Source organism: Microplitis mediator, chromosome 9, assembly GCF_029852145.1.
Source record: "Microplitis mediator isolate UGA2020A chromosome 9, iyMicMedi2.1, whole genome shotgun sequence".
Lineage (NCBI taxonomy): Eukaryota > Metazoa > Arthropoda > Insecta > Hymenoptera > Braconidae > Microplitis > Microplitis mediator.
In genome coordinates this window covers 17187495-17206086 of record NC_079977.1, presented here as the reverse complement: position 1 = coordinate 17206086, position 18592 = coordinate 17187495, and the positions used below count along the sequence as shown (strand labels likewise).

At 33.9% G+C, this 18592-nt stretch overlaps 1 protein-coding gene across 1 annotated transcript; it reads left to right on the top strand.

Annotated features, from left to right (window-relative positions):
- Nucleotides 1-15927: 15927 nt before the first annotated feature.
- Nucleotides 15928-17718, top strand: LOC130674216 (piggyBac transposable element-derived protein 4-like). The gene has a single exon (XM_057479485.1). It carries the CDS (start codon nt 15928-15930, stop codon nt 17716-17718), a length of 1791 nt encoding a protein of 596 aa, XP_057335468.1.
- Nucleotides 17719-18592: the final 874 nt, after the last annotated feature.

Here is an 18592-nt window from a genome sequence, read left to right as displayed (position 1 = left end):
ATTCGTTTATTTAATAAAAATTGAAATGCATCTATATTTCGACACTGGAACTGATACTTGATAATAATTACGTTTTCGAGTTGCATATATTGATTTTATAAATAATTGGTATTTATTTTCAATGAAATAATGTGATATTATTCGCACTAAAATGAATAATTTATAATTCGTTATTTAAGTTTCAATCCATATATGCATTACAATATTTAGTTACTACAAAATATCAATGATTTTGAATAGTGGTAAAAAAAAAAGAGATCCAATATTTATGCGCGAGCAGACGACTATTCGAATCAGGTTAACTATGGTAACTGCCTCTTCTTCTGCAATTACATCCTCTGCTTCCAAAATATCACCCTGCCGTTTCCCATGAGAGCTCTTTTTTTGCTGCCTAAAAAAATATCCCTCCGCGGTCTCCAACGGCACTCTTCTCTTCCAACATTCCAAACTGCTGACCACGCAAAACGTCTGCTCGTCGCGTTGTCTTATAAAAGTAAGACTTAATACGACTAATGTAACGCGATATTTATGTGGAGCTGTATAGCGCCTAATGAAAGTACAATCAAATACATATTACCTTCTGAACTAGGATATATCTATTCATTACTCATTAATTATTAATTATTATTAGACGTATGGGCGTCAGCCCACTCGTCACATTTTACATAGAGATGCTCGTTTACTCTCTAATACTCTAATACGTCACGTAATTGATTCTAACCTAATAGAATGAACGAAAAAATCCAAATATTCCCGAAGAAAAATCGAATCGAAATGATTTTTTATAGAATTACGATGCAACATTGTAACTGTTCTAAATAGTAACCGTAAAAATGCTGCCGTGTGATGGATATTGTGGCTCAAGGCAAAGAGATAAATTGAACGGTCTTAGGCAAAGGTCCGGAAAGGGCGACTGGAAAATCTCTTGAATCGATCCTAAATCGGTTGAGTTTGACTCTTAGCTTGAATTATCCGATTTTTTATCTCAATTTAATTATAAACCTTTCATTGAAAATCCCTTCCTTATTTTTACCAAATCCCTTCCTTCCCTAATTTTAGCAAATAGAAAAAAATTCTACTTGACCAACTCGTAGATTTTACGATGGCATAATAGTAATTTATATAAATACAGCAAATAGTTTTTACTCAATAGCATATGACTTTTTACTACTTGGCGGTAGTAGTCCTCCGTTACCATATTAAATTACAAAATTGACGATGTTTAAATAAGAAAAAATAGCATTATATTCTTCCATGTATTTCGTTACCGTGAATATTTCACAAAATAAAGTATTTTGAGGTGCAACAACAATAATTTCTAACTATTTCTTTGACAATCATTTGTAACGGGTAAATTGGGTTACTTTATCGACCAAAATCGTGATTTATCACTGATGATCCCCTACCCTACCTGCAACCCCAAACGAGCGTTCGATTAAGTTTTTCGACTTGTTGCCGGGCGCGCTAATTGAAAATACTCTCACGCTAGGCCCAATCATAATTAATTAAAGGAAGGGTTTTCCGATCATTGCCGAAAATAATCGAGCGGAATTAATAAAACTACAAGACAGCAGCAAAAAAGGACAGAGTAGTGACCGGAACGACCAGACTGAACAGACGTTCAAGACATAGTCGGCAGGATCTGGCAACCATCTAGACGCCTGAAGTTACAACCGGGAAGCACCGAGCCGGGAGGACCGAGTAACCACGAGATAATACACGGACTAGGACCATTACACGGACCAGGACAATTACAGGACCAGGACAACTAATACTGGACAACCGACGGTGTAAGAATCAACGTAAATAAGGTTTTATCACGTAGAGGGTCAAGGTGACTGCGTGAATATGTTGTAAAGGTTTTACATCGCGTAGAGGGTCCAGGGGACCGCGCGGGAAAATATAAGGTTTTAGCCACGTAGAGGGTCTTGTCGACCGCGTGAGTTTAGGTTTAGTTAAGTCGCGTATGTGTATTAATAGTCCAGTGGACTTAGAGTGAGTGTGTGTGTGTTATAGCGAAAGGTAGTTGGCTTTATTAATTGTTTAAAATTATCAAAGGTACTTGACGTTAGGTTTATAAGGTTTAATAAGGTAATGAGGTTTATAAGGTTTATAAAATAAAGGTATAAAATATTGTCAATGTTAAATAAAAAAAGGTTAAAATTGTTGAAAGTGAGATAAATAAATTAATTATAAATTATCCTTCCTCTTCCTTCTCTTACAAATCAATTTTACAACGACCCTGACGATCTAAGATCCGGCTCTGGGAGGCCGTTATTACTTCGAGTGGCGCCCTTTGTAAGGACGACCAGAGTGGCAGCATAGCCCTGTTATACATTTATTGAGAACTGAATCAATTTCTATTTGATAGTCATCCGATTGATTTTTTTTATTCAAGCTAATAATGAAGGAGACGTTTTTTTGTCCCATTAACCGCAATTTTTTTTGTCCTAGAAAATACTTAAATCTAAAATGGAAGTTTAAATAAATTTAATAAGAAAAACTAATGTCTTATTAATGATTGTGTATTTTAATTCACTTCCGTTAGATTTTACAACAATACAAGACAAAATTCATTAAAATAAAATTGAGATATAAACATAAATTGTGGTAAATGATCAATTTAAATAAACCATAATTCTCGATCGTTATTAGTCGAAGTATGGGTATGGTATAGTTATTACAGAGAGAACTTGGCGAGTCTCGACAAATGGTATTTCAAATATTGAAGAGAATTCAAATGAATCTCGACAGATCGGGTTAACTAATAGTTGATAACTAACTGTCTCTTTACGGACGAAATTGAGTCCAAGTCCCCGATCGTGACGTCAGAGTCCCTAAGGGTGGGTAGGAAAAAGGTCAGGTGGGGGTATCTTCGGAAAATTTGGACATCTGATTGGCAAGCGGAAATAGACAGGAGTGGCAAATAGGCGAAGGAAGAAGGGTAAAACGAACGAAAGAAACTAAAAGATAGACCAATAGAAAAGAGAAAAGAATAAAACTCTCGAAGTACTGTAAGACGGTAGAACAATATAAGAAACACATGGGGTTGAGGAAGGCATGGGAAAGTATTTGGGACCGAAGGAGTAATGAAGTAATTTAGTTTAGCTCGCGAGATAGTGGTAAAACTGGATACTTTTTGGAACCCGGGTCAAAAAATTAGATTTGTTTTAAAATAAATATAAAATTCAAATATTTTTTCTTGAATTTAAGTTTATAAATCGTATTTATTTTATATGAGAATTTAATCTGTTTTTGCCCGGACTATTCCTTATCCAGCCCAATATCAGACTTATTTTTGTATGATATTTAGTCTGTTTTAAATTGCGTTTAGACTAAAAACCGACTTTTTTATTATAATTCATGCACGGAAAAAAAAACTTTAAAAATTACTATTTGAAGTTATAACCCGGAACCCGGAAATTCTCTTGATATTTGGAAGATGCTAATGAGCTTCCGTAATAAGATGTCACAAGAATATTTTGTTACTTTTATTCAATACTATAAATATTCAGTCAAGACAACTAAAACATAAAGCTGTCAAACTTTCATTAACTGTCGACATTTTTTAAACAAAAGACACTAAATAAATAGTAAACAAAACATAATCAATTCTGTAACTTAATATATTTTTTATAAACAGTGCCCATAAATAAAAATATTACAAGTCCATGATTTAATCGAGTTTAGCCTTTGCAAATTTTCAGACCAAAAACTTTTTAAAGTTCAAGAATTAACCTAGTTTTGTCTGCCCATAACGCAATTGTTTTTTAAAACAATAGATCAAAAACAGCTTAAAATTTTTATAAACGATTAAAAACAGATCAACGAGTTCAAATACAGACCAATTAGGCCAATTAGACTAAAATCAGATCAAATTTCTCAACCCAGGTATTATCTTTTCAGTACCAAATTCTCTTCCAGGTGAATTAAAAATGGTTGTCAAAAAGTTTATTTAATAATTATTATCGCACCTTGAAGTTAATTTGTTTTTTTTTTTAACACGTATTTTTGTAGACCCGCCAAAATTGTTTATTTTTTTATTTTTTTACGATTTTTCAGTTTACTCAGAAGATAAATTTATAGTAAATCATTTTTTTTACCTTGTTTGTTTTAGCAAAAATTACGAGCTAAATCTCGACTGTGGCGGTGAGACGTCCAGGAAATATGCTTCGAAAGGTATTGTAATTTTGTCTTTCTTTTAAAAATTATCTTTCGTATTTACAAAATTCATATAAAATTTTATTTCTTTCTTTCTCTTGTAAGGAAATTCGCTTAAAACCACAGTTTTAGAAAATTTTAATTCAGTCCCCTCCCCCTCCCCTCTCTCGAAGATGTGAACACTGCACAAGACGATAATCGAACAAATTCTTGTAACATCGAAGTTTAATGAGGTTTTGGGATTTTAAGATCATTCGGGTATACATTTTCATCTTTCCCTACTTTATTTTCCGGAATTAGAATTGTACCGTTCTGGAAGAGCCTAAGTATACTCGTATTTTTCAAGTCTTTCTCACAAAGGATCGATAGAAAACAACCATTATGATGAATTTTGGAAGAGAAATTCTGACATCAGACAGAATAGGGGAGGTACTCAACAGTAATAAAAGAATTCGTTTGTAAACAGGTAGAAACTCATTATAAGAATCTACACGAACACCTACACTTGAGTATTTTTCAGTTTCATTTGCCATCTCTTCGTCCGTTATGTTTTCCCGATACGAAGTGGTCTGAAATATTTATTTTTGGCTTAAATTTTCACAAAAATTTAGGAATATACTACAGCTTGAATGATGTTTCGTTCCTCAGAAAGTATTAAAGTCTTCTTACCTAACCCTTTGTCACTTTAATCTTCAAAAGTCGAGCATTTTAATAAGAAAACATGAGAATCGAAGAGGTCAATTTTTCGAATAGATTTTACTATAGATTATCTGCAGTTAAGATCTACCATTATTCTCGGCATTATTATACTCGAGGGTAATGGTTGAAGACTTCTTAAACCAGGGTAACATGAAACTATAAGATGTATTTCAAAAGGTCTTATTGTTACAGTCGAAGTCCATTACTTCGGATTCCAATATCTCGGAACTTCCCCTGAATCTTGACCCCCACTACGAGCTACGCTGTCTCCCACCCGATGCTATTCATTTATATTCGCCTGTGGGTATTTATTTATGCATCATGCATGAAGATGTAAGAGCGCATGTGTTTACTTTTTAAGGGAGAAGGAACATTCGTTAACTTGGAAATTCCAAGAAATTTCCGCTCCTCCGTAAACTGTCCGAGTTAGCGGAGTTCAACTGTAATTTAATTTAAGGAATTTACAAAAAAAAGTCGGCGGAAAAAAACCACGATACGTTTGATATTATTTGTAAAAATGATTATCAGAAAAAGGAATCGAATTTAACCATCGAGTGATGAACATACACTGTAAAAAATCGGGAATGAATCCGGAGTGAATACAAATTTAATTTCAATCTGAATTCACTCCGCATTCACCCCGCCACTCGGAGTTCCGGAGTTTGAAAAAAATCCACTCCGCATGCGGAGTAGGGAGTTTTGTTTAGCGGAGTGATCTCGGAGTGACGCGGATTTTATTTCACTCCCAATTCCCTCCGGTCCAGAGTTTTAACATTTAAATGAATTTATGTTAAACTGTTAAACAATGTGCGAGTGCGTGCGTGCAGGTGTCCGTGTGTGCGTGTATGTGGATGTGTGCGTGTATGCGAGTGTGTGTGCGTGCGTGTGAGCGAGTGTGTGTGTATATGTGCGAGAGCGTGTTTGTGCGAATGTATACGTGTGTGTGTTCAGGTGTGTGTGTGTGTGTGTGTGTGTGTGTGTGTGTGTGTGTGTGTGTGTGTGTGTGTGTGTGTGTGTGTGGATGTGTGCGTGTATGCGAGTGTGTGTGCGTGCGTGTAAGCGAGTGTGTGTGTATATGTGCGAGAGCGTGTGTGTGCGAATGTATACGTGTGTGTGTTCAGGTGTGTGTGTGAGCGGGTATGTGTGTGCGGGTATGTATTCGAGTGTATGCGTGTGTCTGTTCGGGTGCGTGGGTAAGTGTACGTGCGTGTGTGTGCGAGTGCGCGATTGCGTGTGCATGTTCGTGTCCAAATATGTGTGTGCGTGTGTGTGTGTGCGCGCGCGTATCAGTTGATCAGTAATGTAATACTCGAGTTCTTACTTCGACTTTATTTAGTTTAGTTATTATTTATTAATAATGTTTTCAAAACTCTTCACCGGAGTGAATTTCACTCCGGAGGAATTAAATTAATAAAAGATTATCTACTCGGCGAAAACTTCCTTGCGGAGTGAATTTTACTCCGAGAAGAGTGAATAATTAAAAATTCATTCACTTCGCATTCACTCCGCGAATTTTTTACAGTGTAACGTCGATCATAGAAATATAATTCCGGCCTAATTGGAAACCCATTCATAGTGTTGGATGATTACATTTTTTAATGGTAGAAAAACACCGTATGAAATATACGTATGGAATAGATGATAATTTTGTGGCACTTTTTTGAGAGTTTTTTTTTCAAGCAGGGATCGATGATAAATAAGAAGAGAAGAACGATTTTTCCGGAGGATTATGCTAACATTATGCAGTTGTTAACAAATGTATCTTCTTAGATAAATATCTTAATGATTTCCGAACGCAGATGCTCAATTTTGTAGTATTCTGGTCAAAGAGCAGTTTCCTATAATTACGCGTGAAAATAATGTAGTTGAAAAATTTCATGTAATTTTATACTGAAGTGGCCTGGTAAAAATTTAGAAAATTGCATAAAATATTATTAAACTCCATAGAATTTTACAGGACTTGATATGCTACTTCATAAAACTTTATAAAATGTTAACAAAATATTATCGTTAGCAGTGGATTCGAATTTCATGAAATTTTATAAGATTTTACAAAATTTCTCAAAACTTTGCAAAAACATGGAACCCATAATTCCTCTATACATTCAGAAATATATCACTATTGTAGATTGGACTAAAGATTTGACCTGTACTACAAACGAGCCCATTACAGCAATATAATGTACTGAACAATCAATCTAGGTATCTTTGGCCACCTTTTAGATGTTTACGATAGATAGACCTTTCTAGCACAGGTAAGTGTACTAACATAAGAATCCGACGCAGGTCACTGTAAATGTGTTGTCCTTTTTCTATAAATTTAGCCTGCTACCTTCACAATTCTTATGGTTTCTTTGTAAGAAAATCTCAAATGTTGACTTTGGACAAAAGTTTTCTTAAGAATGAAAACGAATACCTTTCTAATATTTATATTCTCCTAATGAAATTTTCAGTTTAACTGATTTTCGAGTGGGTGTTGTTACTTTTATTTAGGTCAAAATATGTTTTTTAGTCTTCTATTAACTAACGTATTGACAAGGAGATTATAATGATCGATGGAAACGAATCGCTAAATTTATTGATCTCTATGCGTCATTACTAATGTCAAAAGAGTGTCATCAAATGATTCCTTGGAACTAAGAAAGCATGATCATGTAAGAAGTATCTTCAAGAATCCGGTTTTGTATAGAAAGGTACAATACTTTAATGTATTGAAAATTTTAAATGATAATCAGATCTGAATTTAGTGAGATTCCCAGCAACCAAAAAACAAAAAACAGAGTTTATTTGTAAAAAAGTGCGCCAAACATCTATTGTCTTAAAAATTTTTTAAATAAAAATAACTACTAAGTATCTTAGCAGCACAATGAAATATTGATAATTTTTTGTTCAAATTATGTCAACAAATTATATTTGTTGATTTTTGACTTCCCGCTAAGAAAATCAATGATTTTCAAAAATTTTGGGAAGTTATTGTTTTCACCCCAATTTGCGACAATCGAAATTTCACCAGATGTCGACGTTTTGAGGTCCTAGGAAGCTATTCTGACTATTTTTAGAATGATGTCTGAATGTCTGTATGTATGTATGTGTATGGATGCATGTGTGTGAATGGTCTATAACTTTTTAACTAATTAACCGATTTAGATGGTTAAGGTAGCAATCAGAGTGGTTTATTAAGTTCTAGAACTGATTAGATTTTGAAAACAATTGATTCAATTTTTTTGTAGATATTCGAAAAAAAACGTTTTTCACTATTTCTTTCATCAACGATATCTCTTAAACGAATAAACCGATTAAGATGGTTGAGGTGGCAATCGACGCGTTTTATCAATTTCTGAAGCTGATTAAATTTTGAATTCGATTTATCGAGTCGTTTTTGAGATATTTGAAAAAAAACAAAAAATTTTTTTTTTAATTCTTTCGACAACGGTTTCTCCTGAACGAATGAACCGATTTCGATGGTTAAGGTAGCATTCGACGCGGCTTATAGAGTTTTAGAGCCCAGTCGATTTTAGAATCAATCCATCGAGCTCATTAAAAGTTATCCAAAAAAAACATTTTTGAAAAGATTTATTTTTGGAATATCTCTGAACGAGCCCTACCGATCAAGCTCAATTTCTCACGACTTCAAGATATTGACATGCCGCGTCGAATGACACCTTAAAGTTCAAAATCGGATCATCCGTTCAAAAGATACAGGTATTTTTTTTTTTTATATATATATATATATTTTTTTTTTTTATATTTGTACGTACGTACGTACATACATACACTCAGGCATCATCTTGAAATTAGTCAGAATAACATCCTAGAACCTCGAAATGTTAAGATCTGATGGAAATTCGATTTTCGAAAATCGGACCGAAACCAATAACTTACCGAATTTTTAAAAATTTTCAATTTTCTTAGCGGGAACTTAAAAATTTATATTTAGTATAAACATTAAAATTTTTAACAAAATTTTTTTTTTTTTCACAAATTTAGCGTCGAAGAAGCTTCATTTAAATCTCTCCATATCATGAGGGAAATTTTTACACTATTTTGCAAAAAAAAAATTTTATGATATTATGGGAATGGTTCCCATATTGGTAAAGGAACTATTCCCATATCATTATGGGAATGGTTCCCATAATGCATAGCAAACCTTCCCGAAATTTTCTTTTCGTGTAGCAGCAAGGACAGAACCGAAAGAATCCAGGTTCGAGCCCAGCCGTCAGCGGGATTTTTATGCTAACAAGTATATATTTAATCTGTCTCAATGAGGTCCTCATCCATTAGAACAATACTTAAGATCTAGTTGCAATTTTTTTTCGTCACGGTCAATATTTTCATTTCTTTAATAATTATTGTCTGTAAAGTTTTATGGAAATCCCCAAAATTTTATACAATTTTAGAAATTTTTATCAGGCTATTTTCAATAAAAATGTTTTTCACAGGCGCGCATTTGAGTGGAACTGGATTCTTATTACTAACAAATAATATTTCTATAAAATATTTATAACTCTAGGTAATTTTATACCCTTGTGTATCAGTTAACATGTCTGAATATAATAGTTCTGAATTTTGTAGTCATACATGTAAATATGACAAATGCGAGTCCACAAATGATATTGAATCATATTTGTGCAACGTGTGTACGACATGAAATCGATTTCGGTTTAAATTCCACTAACTGGTTACTATAATACTAGTGGTGGTCGTATGTTGTACAGAGAAATACGAGTAGAAGACGACGCGTCGCAAACATAAATCTCATTTCATCCGCTTTTCGTTATCAGAATCTAAACTACATACTTTTTATTTGTGCTTTTTTTCTAGTCGCCGAAATTTTTTTTCTATCACTTGTAACTTTATTTTTACAAGTGCATTTTTCTCGCAGCTTTTTCATGACGCAATTTCACTTGTTTTAACAATGCCGATTCAATCAAGCTCCAATTCAATAGATCAAAGTAGTTCATCGTCTAGTTTCAGTTTAAATCCATGACAAAGAAGAATATATATATATATTAGGGTGGCGCAAAAAAACCGACTATTTTTTTTTTTTCCATCTCGCATGAAAATTTGTTGGTTTACGATGTTTTAAGAAGCCTCTCCACAAATCAGCTCGATAAAAAATTTTTAAGAGGTCGCTCACGAATTTTGAAAATATCAAAAATGATCGAAATTCGGATTTTTATTAAAAATTTTTTTTTTTTCTCGTGGCAGAAATAGTTTATATTTGTAAAATCATGACTATGCTGAAAATTTCAGCCCAAAATTTAAATATTTAAACGGCGCTCAAGAATTTCGAATATTAACTGATAATATGTAACTAATAGTTTGAATTAGTTTTTATAACTCAATTATTGTCATTTCACTTAAATATTACTTTTGCATAACCAAAAATATACAGGACAGTCTTAAACAATAAAATTTGGTAAGTTTTGAATAAGCGAAAAAACCTACAAATTGGATTAAAAAATAAAAAAGTATGTAAATAACTTATTATTTCTATTTCTCGGGTTATATTTTCATTCATTGTCATGCAAATTCATAGTGAAAAAATCGAGAAGCTTTATTATTAATATTTAAGGGTCGCTCAACAACGTCCAAGAGATTGCGCTCGGAAACATTCAAAATTCTTGAGCGCCGTTTAAATATTTAAATTTTGGGCTGAAATTTTCAGCATAGTCATGATTTTACAAATATAAACTATTGCTGCCACGAGAAAAAAAAAATTTTTTAAATAAAAATCCGAATTTCGATCATTTTTTATATTTTCAAAATTCGTGAGCGACCTCTCAAAAATTTTTTATCGAGCTGATTTGTGGAGAGGCTTCTTAAAACATCGTAAACCAACAAATTTTCATGCGAGATGGAAAAAAAAAAAATAGTCGGTTTTTTTGCGCCACCCTAATATATATATATATAAAGAAAAGTAAATAAAGGCATTTTAAAGCTGACTGTATTGCAGATTTTTTACGAAATCGATTCGTGATTGCCGGCTTATGGTTTCACTGGATTTCAATTGCATTACAAGTAAATCAATAGTACTTTAATCTTTTATTAAAAAATTCCACTAGATTTCTATCATATTCTACGTGGAATAGTAAGATAATAATTAATTGGCATCAATCGAAACGGATATGATGGATTAATAATATTCATCTATTCGAGAGCAAAGTGGCCTTGTCTCACACAACCTATTATCTCATCAATTGCAACGCTTCCGCTTGCGAAATTCAAATAGAGGCGTTCCTCGATGTAATCGAATCTGTTTTACGCAAGAATGAGCACTAGACATTGTCTTTAATCGTATCGAATAAAATAAAGCATTTCGTACTTCATAACAAACTTAATAATTTATTAATACGATGAATTTAATCGAAAAAGTCTATAAACGGGACCAGAAAAGCCTTGATTCCTTAACAAAAAACTTAATAATATTGAAACTATACAGTAATGTGTGTTGATAAGACTGAGAAGATAAGTAGCTAGTATTTAACTATCGCTAAAAATGAATCAAGAGTCGAGAAGAAATTTAAGGTACTTTCTCCGTGATAATCAAAAAGTTCGATTCGATTTGATTTGAACATAATTCGCACTCCCCTAAAAAAAAATCTATTCAATTGTTTTACCTATTGAACAAAAAAGGACCTTCTCTTGAAAAAAAAATCGTTTTTTTATGTAATGCTTTCGCCCAAAAAGTTTATTTTTTGAGCACTGGTTACTTTACCATCTTTATTTTGCTGCCGAGGCCGCAATATGCCTCTTGACTGTACTTTTTCTCTACAACTGGATGAAAATAAAAGGAACTGTAGAGAAATTAATGTATGTAACGGAACTGAAGTCCACCTCCGTTCTACGGGAGGCCGTTTCCGCGCCCTTTTGGGTATGCGCGCGTTGCGGGGCATCCCTACCCCCACCCAAGTTGACACTCCTAGTCGAAAGATACAATCAAGTGACGACTAAGGCGGACATTAACCCGAGGTATAATCAAAATCCTCATTTAGCATGGTATCTAACTACAGCCACCATGAATCCATACCTCTAGACCAAACATTACTACGATCTCAGAAAATAAAGAGACTCTGGTTGAAGTGGACTTGGAAAGGCCCCTCGTGGTACTTGTTTGCTTGGACTAGTGATCAGGTTGCATCGTGAAAAGTGGTGAGACGCAACTTCTCTTCAACACCCTAAAACGGGTTTCCTCCACTTGTAACCATTCAGTTTCGAACAAGCTATTATCCACTTCTTCAATCCCTGATGAATTTTTTACTTTCGGAGTATTTAGGTGCTCTGATTATTCAAGCCAAATTAAAGTTTAGAGCAGCTCGGGGGGGGGGGGGGGGGGCTGTAGAAAATAGAATCACATTCTAGTTCACCAACCAAAGACTTTGATTAGTTGTTAAATTTAATTACTATTCAGTGGTGGCGCTAATTTTCTCGTCGTTTATAGTTTATTGTGAAGAAGATCAAATTTTATCATAATAACAATGACACTACTTCACTAATAACTAACATACGTTGCAGTCCAGTGATCATTGTGCCTTTTACCACAGTATTTTAAACATTTATTAAATAATTAATTAATATTTTTCTCTAAATGATAGAAACTAAAAATTGATTAATGAATCCTTAAGTAATCGCTTGTATAAATAACAAGTAAATATACAATTTTTAAGACTTTTTAACATCTCTCAAATTGAATTTTCTGAACAATGATGACAAAAATCATTGTGCATCATACGGCCGCAAAGTGGCAATTTTCCAACAGTCTTGATTTTGCGATATTCGTCTATCGTTTGTGATGCTATTTTACATAAACGAATGTAATAACCGTCCTCGGCTCTGCCTCAAATTTCCACTTGTTTTCGTAAATTCATCCCACAAGCTTTAGGCTCATATTGCAACATCGAGATTGTTGTTAAATCGCCACTTTGTGGCCATATGACATAAATATCTATTACTGCGTCAGTACAGAAAGTTCAAATTTCCGGCTTGTTATCAAGCGACATGGAAGCAACACTTTTTGTTGAAGGAAAGCAAAATGAATTAAAGATGAGGTTACTCCAATTGTCCCTTCAATCAATCAAAAAAGGCTGACTTCGCGATATGATTGAAATGAAAAATAGCATATCCGCCTAATAAGCTTGGTAGAATATCCCAACCCACGTGTTTTCTACCATAGTTTTTAATTCAAATATCAATCGAACACGTAGAGTAGAATTTTGTACCAGCTTTCTTAGGTGTTAATACTATTTCTTAGCATATCTGTTATGAAAGCTTGAATTTTCTTGAATATTTTACGGAAGATTGATGCAAGCTCATATTTAATTCATTTGCTTTCCTATAACGGAAAGTGCCCTTTTCCACTTAAGTGCACATGAATTGAAGCTTTTCGTTACGGACGTAGTGGAAAATAACGAATAACTAGACAGTCCTTTGACAGAGCTAGGGACCTTGTCTATTCAGAATATCCCTCACGAGGAAAAATGGCATACCCACCTAGGAAGAAGATCTCTTCCCGCATATTTGCCACTCTCACCTACGGTCCGATTATGACATACGGGAGTTGAGATGTCCTACTTTCCTTCAAGACGTGCGAATTCTACTAAATTGTTGAAGCTCACTAGAGAAATTAATTGTTGCTAAGAGATGTCCAGAAACAATTTTATGTCTGTAATTGTCTGTATCCATGTTTGAGTTATTGAGTTCAAGATCGTTATCTTAAAAGAAAAAAGACCCTACCGGTCGTCTACAATCGAATTTCTTAGAAGTAACGAAGTAGAAAACGACATTCAAGGTAAGACATGGAAGCATTTTAGTAAATAGCCAACAAAATGTGACAAACAGCTTGCAATCAATCTGTGATCCTCGAAGATTGTAAACCAAGTGTCGGAATAAATTTTTTTGAAAAATCATTTCATCTCACAACATATTACAGTTCAAAATATTTTTTCGATAACGAAAGACAAATCAGTAGAGAGATAAGTCACAAGTACGAGGCTGTTTTTAAGGCTCAGGGGATAAGAGCGTACGGTAATATAAACTTGAGTGTTAGGGTTGTAGCAGTAGCAGGAGAAGAAATTCTGGATACCTTAGTGAGGAATGATTGCTTGAAGGTATAAAGGCCTCGACGAAATGGTTAACTTGAGATACGTCGTGACTCTAAATGTAAAAACCGTTAAGGAAGGATAAATTCGAGGTCGAGGTTATATGACATCAGGACACTTAACTTTATTGCTTTATGACATACAAGAATTTTCGTCTCTGTATTTTGAAAAAAATCTATGGGAAAAAGCCAATTCAAGAACAACTCAGGGACATTGTAGAGGAGAGGTACTGCAATTGTAACAAGGAGCAACTGTAACACTTAATAAAAAACTAAAAATTATTGTTATTCTTTTTTTAACTTATTAGGTAGATTTTTTAAAAAATCTAACTATTGTATTTGTCCTCATGGTCGATTTTTCAAGGAATTTCGTCAGAAACTATCATAATAGTTAAGTAGAGTTCAAAAATAACATTCGTTAAAAAATTTGTATATATATATATATATATATATATTTATGTAATATAACGGACTTTTGAGGACACGATTGCGTCTACAGTTCTTATCCGATCTTAATGAAATTTTCTACACTTATTTTATGTGTAATTACCACGGTTAAGTTCGAAGATGGGCTGAATTGGTCGATTAGTTTAGAAGTTATGGCTGTTTGAAATTTTAACGATTTTTCGAAAAAATCAGTTTGAAATCACTTTTAAAGTCCATATAACTTTAAAACTAAAACTCATAGATAATTTCTGTAAAAAGTACTTTAAAGCTTGACTAATAAGCTTTAATTTATGACCTTAAACTTTATATTTTGACCATTTCTTCCAATAATTTGATAACCTTGAAAATTTTAATGGAATCAAAAAATGTTGAAAATATGGTTTTCATTCCACATAACTTATGCTCGTCTCATTATAACCCAGTTTCGTCAGTTGTATTTTATTGTGCACAAAATAACCTGTAAATCTCACTGCTATTTTATATTTTAAAAGTATTTCTTTTATTATTTATGATGTATCAAATGTACCTGTAATCCCTATGATTATCACTGGTCTTGTCATTAAGTTTTTTTATGTAGACTATTATCAAAAAAAAATTAATTGAAAAAAATTTTACTTAGACGTCAGTTTGTCTGTACGTATGTGAGCATGATATCTCTCGACAAACTTAATGATTGACTTTGATTTTTTTTTATTAGCTCCGGATTTTATTTCTTAGGTACTCTTTTGAATATCACTGTTTTAAACCGTCACGTTCATTGATAATTAAATAAAAACTCAAAACTGATGGTTTTAACTATTAACAAATTCGCCATTTTTTCTCCACAAATAGATACATAGAGTTTTTAGTTCATCTGAATTTCACGCTTCGCAAGCGCTATTTCTTTTTTTTTTAAATAAGTTAACTATTATTTTATTAGCAACTTAAGACAAATCGCCGGTAATGTACCGTTAAAAAATATTTCGTGTCGATTAAACAGATACATTTTTTTTCCACTTATTTAACCCTTAACAGCCACGCGGGGTGATTAGTAACCCCAGGCTTAAAAAAAGTGGGATTAGAGGTCTTAAACCTTTCAAATAAATACAATAAACGCCATCTGCCGGTGACAGACATGTGTGAGATGTGACTTCACTACATAGAAAGCCAAAGAAATGCACAGTGACGTTGTGAGCGTTCGTTTTATCGGCCTGGGGTAACTAGTTACCCCAGTGTGGCCGTAACCGCAGTTCAGTCACAATATTTATTTTATTTTTATCAACTTATTTCAGTGTCAATCGATAAAATAAAGGTAAGTTGTTCATTTTTTAGTAATAAAAAATTTTTTTTCATCTTATTTGTTATTAAATCTAGTCTATTTATATAAAATATGAATTGTTTACCGATAAATCTTGAGTACGTTTATTGTATGGAAACACGTGGAGTCTAGGTTATGAAAATATGATATGTAAGATATATATATATATTTATACACTTAGTTCCATAAACATAAAAAATTTTAATGAATTTTTCATTTCCTTCAGATGTACAATTTTCGGACGAGAATTCAGCGGAAAGTATTACTGGATGAAAGTGTTGACATTAATTCTGATTGTGAACAACAATCTAACACGGACTCAGAACAGGATGTATCGGACGCGAGTGATTCTCAAATCGATTATTCAGACGAAGAAGACGAGCAAAATACAGTTGTAAATGCACCGGCTGCAGAATCTCGCAAACGCAAAACAAGTACAGATCTAAATGAATCTTCTTCCAAATCTCGTCGAGGTGGTCGCCCATCGACTAAATTATACGGTAAAAATAGATTTGCCTGGGAAACGAAGTCGGCTGAACGATGGTCAGATCGTTTAACTGTCAATGAAGATCCGTATGAAGCAAGCTTAGCAGATGATGCGGTAAATCTGGATTCTCTAGAGGATTTTTGGGATCTCTTGTTCAATCAAGAAATTATTGAAATAATCGTCAATAACACGAATGAGAAAATCGAGGAGGTGTGTGCTTCCCTGGTTGTTGAAGATCGAGTCCAGACCTACCACCATCACACTGACGCTCTTGAAATTAGAGCTTACATCGGTGTCTTATACTATGCTGGCTTATGGAAAGCTTCCCATGTAGATAACAACATGCTCTGGGATAAAAAAAACGGAATATACTTCTACAGAAGTGTCTTTCCTCGAATGAGGTTTGAGTTTCTTCAGTCTTGTCTGCGTTTCGATACCAAAGAAAATAGAGATCCTGATGACCGATTTTCACCCATCAGAAATATTTGGTCCATTTTCATCAGCAATTGCACCAAGTATTATCATCCCAGTAGTAAATGTACTGTCGACGAACAATTACTCGGATTCAGGGGCCGGTGTGTATTTCGGATGTACATCAAATCGACACCGGACAAGTACGGACTAAAATTGATAACTCTCAACGACGCTTCGACTGCCTATCTGATTCACGCTATACCGTATCTAGGTAAAAACGCAACCATTTCTAATCCCCAGAAATTACCTAGCGGAGAGTACTTTTTTGAAGCCGTAACGGCTCCAATTCACGGCACCAATCGCTCGGTGACGTGCGATAATTGGTTCACCACCGTGCCTCTGTTGACCAGAATGTTAGATGAATCTTTTAAAATGTTTCTGACTGGAACTATCAGGAAGAATAAACGAGAGATTCCTCTGGAGATGAAGGTAGCGTCGAAGAATCCTCCCGAAACAAAGTTTTGTCATACCAAAAACATAACTTTGCTTTCCTATACACCGAAGAAGAACAAAATCGTCTTGGTGGCTTCGACTTATCTCCATACCCGAGAGATAACGGACGGCAAGCCAAATATCATTCTTCATTACAATGATACAAAAGGAGGGACTGATACTTTTGATCAGCTATGCCATGCCTATACAGTTGCTCGGAAAACGAACAGGTGGCCGATGCGGATTTTTTTCGGGATGCTTGATCAAGCAGCAGTGAATGCACGTATTCTGTGGAAACTCAAAGTCGGCGATGCTCGGGAATCTACTACTGCCATCATAGTGTTGAAAAAACTAATTGCTCATCTTACCTTCCCTATGCTACGACGGAGATTGGAGGAACCATGTCTGCGGAAAGAACTGAAAATAGTTATCAAAGGCATCCTTGGAATTGATAACGATCCAAAGACAGACCACCTGGAAAAAGTTACATTTGACTTGTCACGAAGGTGTGTAGTCTGTAGCCGAAAAAAAGATAAAAAATCGCGTATCGGATGTTCGGCTTGTAATAGACCGGTTTGCGAGGAACATCGGTTCTCTTTATGTATGGAGTGTGCTGGTCAGTAAATATGACCCATATGTTGTATTTTTTTGTCATTTAACACAAAAACAATATTTTTCTACGTTATTATTCATAAATATGTATTTTTAAGACAATAAAACGCAAAAGAAGTCAATTTCATGATTTGTAATTTTTTTTCATTTTTCCTTCTAGTAATTTTGCAAAATAACTATACTTTTTGAAGACTTGGTGGATACTGTTATTTTTTTGTGGTAGTGATATATATTGTGCGGACAACCCTAAAGTTTTAGTCGTTAATATTGCAAAATGGCGGAGTAGTGAATTTTTTTGCAAAAAAAGCCATTTTTTCAGAATTTTGACCTATATGACCAGTTTTTAGAACGCCATCTGTAAATTAACCAAGTTAAACCATTAGAAATATTGAAGAACTCGTCAACGAACATGACCCAATTAGTTAAAAATCTCAAAAACATTTACACATCTTGTCTGGCCGGGTTTTTCAGCGTGGGGTAATGAGTTACCCCATGTGGCCGTTATGAGGCCTGAGGGAGGTGTGGCCGTTAAGGGAAAAAATATTCAGATAAAAAATTAATAAAAGCAAAATAATTACATATTCATAATATTACATGAGCTTTCGAGGTGTGAACTTTTGGATTTTCTAAATTTTTTTTTGTTTCTGTGCACGGTGCTCAGTTCACTTTACTTGAAAATAATTTTTTCCACTTCGAGCCATGGCAATTCTAAGTTCTGTAATGGAATCAAGATAAATTTTTAAAAAAGTTACTAAATAACATTCAACACCAACTCTGCTCACATAAATAGTTTATATTGTGTAATTTCTACTTTCCGCAAAAGGCTACTTTTTATTTAATGTCTACTTATTCTTAAAAAAATCCCTTACTACTGTTTAAAAGGAAA

Excerpts from the sequence above, each read along its gene's own strand:
- LOC130674216 (XM_057479485.1), top strand. The coding sequence starts at position 15,928 with ATGTACAATTTTCGGACGAGAATTCAGCGGAAAGTATTACTGGATGAA.